This window comes from Colias eurytheme, chromosome 17 (assembly GCF_061535395.1).
Source record: "Colias eurytheme isolate Ceu_HAF_F1 chromosome 17, ilColEury1 Martin Lab GWU primary, whole genome shotgun sequence".
Taxonomy (NCBI): Eukaryota; Metazoa; Arthropoda; class Insecta; order Lepidoptera; family Pieridae; genus Colias; species Colias eurytheme.
In genome coordinates, this window is record NC_142996.1 from 2,490,774 (window position 1) to 2,496,635 (window position 5,862).

At 35.0% G+C, this 5,862-nt stretch overlaps 1 protein-coding gene across 1 annotated transcript; it reads left to right on the forward strand.

Annotated features, from left to right (window-relative positions):
• Window positions 1–2,479: 2,479 nt before the first annotated feature.
• LOC149901062 (uncharacterized) lies at window positions 2,480–4,550 on the forward strand. Its single transcript, XM_090111953.1, has 7 exons — window positions 2,480–2,653; window positions 2,744–2,940; window positions 3,174–3,217; window positions 3,301–3,378; window positions 3,460–3,522; window positions 3,601–3,781; window positions 4,165–4,550. Exons 2-7 carry the CDS (start codon window positions 2,922–2,924, stop codon window positions 4,224–4,226), a joined length of 447 nt encoding a protein of 148 aa, XP_089968079.1. The 5' UTR covers window positions 2,480–2,653; window positions 2,744–2,921; the 3' UTR covers window positions 4,227–4,550.
• Window positions 4,551–5,862: the final 1,312 nt, after the last annotated feature.

Here is a 5,862-nt window from a genome sequence, read left to right on the forward strand (position 1 = left end):
TATTCATCAACATCAACATACAATCTATTCATAAAGTTCTGTTATCTCAAAAATAAGATTGCCTTAAAATTCTGTAACTGATGTAAGTTTAAGAATTTTGAAGAGTAATTCTTTACAATTATAAAGGTATATAACTGAAAAACATTAAATAAAGAAAACCATTTCAAATAGTATGCTTCCCAGGTTGTAGTTTCGAAATTATATCATCAACATAATCATAATCATCGACATAAACACTATGATCAGCCATTTTGTTCATACACGCTATCTTTCCACTTATAAAATTCCACATAAAACAACTCATAGTACGTAAACCACCAAACATAAATTCCATATATGTAATATGGTCACAGCAAAACCCATGTCCAACACATCACTAGACCTTTCCGGAGTCATCCCATACCCAAAGCTTTCTAATAAGAAATAGAACTTAGGTAAATATGAAAATTTCATAGGTATATATATTATATATATTTTTTTTTTTTTATTACCATACTCCTACGAAACGACTGGACCAATTCTCATGAAATTTTGTATACCTTATGGGTAGATCTGAGAAACGACCAACATCTATTTTTCATACCCAGGTAAGTGATAAGAGTAAAGCAGAACAACGTTTGCCGGGACAGCTAGTTACATACTAAACAGCCCATAGCACACCCCGGACACTCCATACAAAATGATCGTTTTGACAGTCACACTGTAGAGACTGCAAATGTGTGTGTTAACGCTTTATGGTTGGCACATATTTTGTGACTAGCGTAAAAAAAATTCGCGTTTTTCTGATGAAATACATCCGTAAACAGCACAATATCTAACCATTTTCTACGAAAAACGATAATCACAAATCCAAAATAATAAAATTACTTTAAGTCAATTTGATTAATGTTGTCAATCTTCGTTGCGTATCGTCCTTGCAGAAAAATATGGCCCATTTTATGTCTGATCGCGCGGGGGTGAGGTAAGTTTAATTTTGGCGGGAGGCGGAGAGTGTCCGTTCTGTAGCGTTTAGCTACTATTATGTATTCTGTGCCCATAGTACAAAAACACCAGCAAACATCAATTCCATGGAGCAAACATCAATTCCCTGGTCCAACGAAGCCCATGTCCAACACATTAACAGCATCAGATAGAAGGTTCCCGGAGTCGATCCGGCCATAAAGCAAACGGACACAGTCGCCACGATTATCTCACTCACTACGACATTTGTTTAAATTACATTAGCATGTGCATGCTTGCAGATAGAGTAAAGCGAGGCGATGGCGAGACGATGTATCTAAAACTTTTTAAACATTTTCTCCAATTGGAAAAACTTATAAAGCGCGATGTTTGGAAATTCCAACTTTGTCAATTTTTGCAACGTCTCATGTGTCACACGAGTGATGTGTATCTAAAAAGCAGAGGAGCAGAAAGTTTTTGCATAAAATTTGGTTCAGAATATCTTATAGAAGTAGATATTTCTTCTTATAAAATCTTATAAAAGAAGATATTTCGATCTATTGATCGCAAGTTACTAATCAAGAGAAGCAAGTAGGCTATTGCTGATTTATGAAATGAATGGAAAATTAGTTACAAACAACAAAGTACTTACAAATCAAAATTAAAATTTATTTTCTTGTTAAATCTCAATTCTGCTCATTTAATAAGCTATAAATACTATATTTTATTTAAATAAATTCACCAGGCAATCATAGCATCGCTCGTACACTGTGCGCAGGGCATTATTATTTGTGTTCAGAGAGCATGCGTAGGTGCAAGCTTGTGATGCGTGTGCGCAGATTAAATTGCATTAACGCGGTACACTTCACATTATATGCTATCTAGTGTGTGATATATCCAGAATTGTTTACACTCATGTTCGCTAAGAGGAAGTATGGAAATAATATTTTCTCTAATCGGATAGGTTTTGATTGTAAACAAATATACATTCGTGTAGATACATAGAGCTGACTCTAGTATGGCTTACAGGGTAGGTCTATGTTCACTATAGACAATAACTATAGATCATTTTACTGGCTAGTATTTATTTTAATTATGTATTTGCGGAAATCCATTTTCACAAAATGTGGGAAAAAAATGTTTGTAGTGCAGCTAGGCTATTCTGTAAAAAACACGCCCGAACTCGCATCTCACCTGAGTGAGTCGACTCACTTCACTTTCGAACGTTCGAGTTTTTGGTTTCGCATTCTGTAAACATCCGCTCGGCAGAGGCGAAGCGAAGTGAGTCTCACTTCGAAACTCACTTGCTTAGTGAAGGGATCTTATAGATTTGAATTTATCGACATTGTTATTATCTTTAAAATGCGGCAATTTAACACATATTGAAGACATAATAACACTTTAGTATTACGCGTGGGTGGAATTAAACTAAAATTGCAATTTTACACTGATAAATTCTTTAAAATCAAAATAATTCTAGCGTCACTGAAAAAAAAAGGACGATTGTCTGTGGTTCGTTCGTGACGTTTGTTTATTTCTCAAGTGGTTTTTTGTACCTAATTTGAAAAGTGTTTCGTGTTGCATTCTTTCTAAAAGTTTTGTTGGAGTTTTAGTTAATGTTTGAGTTTGGCTTTATTAAGTTGTTGTGTAGTTGGTGTTAAACGTGTTGCATAAATTATTTAAAGGAGAAAACTGCAAAAATAACAACTATGAGGTGAGTAATGTGATTCTTGTATTTAACTAAAATATTATCTTATACAACAAGCTTATTGAAATATTTAACTTAAAATCTTAAACATTGTAGCTCCTCGGAAAGGTCGTCTCATCCCTCCCGTGCCCAAGTAGAATCTAGTCGACTATCTTAGCAAACATCCTAGCTTAGCCAAGGGTTTTTCAAAAGTCCCGAGTGCTAGAGACGAAGCTAGAAAAACATGGGAGGAGTTGACTATCAAATTAAATAGCTTGGGAGGCTGCACTAAAACATGGAAACAGTGGACAAAGGTAGGCAATAGACATATAGAAAACTATTCATCTTATACCGTGTAGGTATCTGGCTTACCTACATATTAATAAACTTTTAATTTTGCTTTAGTATTGGTCTGACAAAAAGAGTGCCGTGAAGAAAAAAGCTGCCCTAAGATACCGGGCACGCAATAAGACTGGTGGTGGATGTGAATTGGTGGTGGAGCTTTCAGAGGTGGAGGAGAAAATACTCACATTAATGGGCAGGGAAGGTTTTGCAATTGGTGATAGGCATTTGGAAATTAATCCATTTGAAGTAAGCTATTGTTATCGATTTTGTTGATCCGATACATGTATGTATGTAAAATATAATTATTCAATGTCATATTCTTTTTTTAGGAAATCCCCGTCCTTACTGATGCCAATGAAAGCCCCACATTGCCGACTTCATCTATGATAAATGAAACCACAACTATTGTAAGTAAATACCTAGTGTATTAATAAAATATTACTTAATAATAAACAACTTATTAGTAAATGTTTCTTATATTGTTCTAGGAATACCAAGTCTTGGATGAGACTGCTATAAATACGGAAAATGTTAGAATGGCAGATACTGAGGTATATATTATTAAGATATTATGAAAATGGTACTTTTTTATTGATTCCAGTATTTGAAATACTATGTTTTTTTTTCAGAGACCTCAACTAATTCAGCAATATGTTGACTGTATCCCGAATCCCGAACCTTCCCCTGCTCATACACCACCGAGAGCGGAGGTAACGAGCCCTCTGCAAGCAGTTACCCCCTCTGGCTCAGGCAACTTTCCTGCTCGACGTCGATTGAACGTCGCGGGTCCATCACCACGTCGTACTACAAGTAATTATGAGATTTATGAATTGATTTACAATATTTATAATCCATACTAATATTATAAATGCGAAAGTAACTCTGTCTGTCTGTCTGTTACTCAATCACGCCTTAACTACTGAACCAATTTGCATGAAATTTGGTATGGAGATATAAATGGACATAGGATAGGTTTTTTCCCGGAAATCTTACGGGAACGGGTTTTTCTTTGAAAACGCGGGCGAAGCCGCGGGCGGAAAGCTAGTCAACAATAAAAATTTAGAAATACATACAAATAAAACTAAATAATACTTGATAATGAATTAAGGAAATAATAATAACATCAGAAGACTTGTCAAAAATTCGTCACCGGTGGAAATAATAATAAATTAATATTTATTTTTACGTTTCAGGGTCATCGAGTCGTCCACAACAACGGCAAAGAAGACGATCACCTCCATCACAAAGGCGGTAATCTCAATTAACAACCTTTACCGAAAGGTTTCTTAGCTTGGAAGAGCAACGGATTGAGATTGACCGTCGCTACTGTGAGTTACAGGAGGTGATGGTCAACTCACAAAGGGAGACCAACAGAATGACAGCAGAGGGCCTGATTGCCGTCGGGGAAGGTCTTAAATTATTAGCTGAAAATTAAAAAAAATAAAATACTTTTATACTTAAATATATTTATTAGTTCTTAACTTATTTTAGTAGTAAAAAATTATCTGTGGTTTTACTAAAAGTTTCTTAATTTACTAACATTAGTTTATAAGCCCTAATTGAGTTACTAACACCTATGAATATAATTTTCCGAAATAAATAATTTGCATTGATTTTTGTTTGAATTAATTATAATTACCGCGTGTTCCTTGCCCTCCATAATTCATTTATCAATCTTTGTCTACATAGCTGAACAAGTGCAGTTTCATTGGGTACATCCTCATTTGAAGCTACACTTTGTCTGGTCGTATGAAAACCAGCCTCAACCTCTAGCTCTGAATTGAGTATGGCTGGAGCTGGCAGGCCGGCACGATTACAAATATTGTGAAGCACGCAACATGCTATTACAATCTTCGAAACCGTGTCGGGGTCATAATGTCATTACTCTATGTGCTAATAGGCATCTAAATCTGGCTTTAAGGACCCCAATTGTTCTTTCTACGGTGTTTCTTGCAGTAGCATGCAGCTGGTTATAGTGATGTTCTGGTGTTCCCTCGTCTGCATTTGGAACTGGCACCATTAGGTACTGACGCTGCGGATACCCAGAATCACCTGTAACAATGAATATTGTTAAAAAAATAAAATGTTTTGTTATCAACAATTATATTTTTATTAGGAGTTAGGAGTTTTCAATGATTTCGCCTGCTCTCCAATTTTTATGAATTCCGTGAACTTCGGTAATAAAGCCTAAGTTACTCAGAAATAAAGTAGTTTTTTTAATGATGAAAGAATTTTTGAAGGAATGAATCCAGTAGTTTTTGAGTTAAATATTTACAAACAAACAAAGATTCGTCTTTATAAATTAGCTAAGAGGTAACTCATTACTCACCTAACAAGTACACAGATTCGCCTGTTTGTACTAATTGTTCGAGGTGGTCCCGAATGATGCAATTATTAAAAATAAGGCTGTCGTGAGTCGCTCCGCCATATGTTGCATCTACATGTATTATGTTCAAATCTGCATCTGTGAACTGCAAAAAGAATTATTTTACAACTATTTTTATGTGGCTGTTGTAATGAATGTTATAAAAAATATAGGTACTAGCAGCGTCTTGTGATTTATACTGCTTAGTTAATGATCCTATGGAATTGGTCCAAATATTTTCATTAAATCGATTTTCTATGGTTCAAGTGTGAAAGCGTATACAGACATTATTATATCAGGCTTACCATTTGTACATTTCTTGCATGATATCCTTTGCGACAGTAGTATCGTTCTTCATGGCAAGTTGGTCTCACCATTGTCACAAAAGTCCCATCTACACATCCTATTACCCCAGGAATACTGAATTTCTCATAGAATCTGCAATAAGAAATAAAAAAAACATTACTTAAATATTTTTCATTAACATGATAGGTTTATTTAGGTAGGTACACAAACCTTGTTTTGA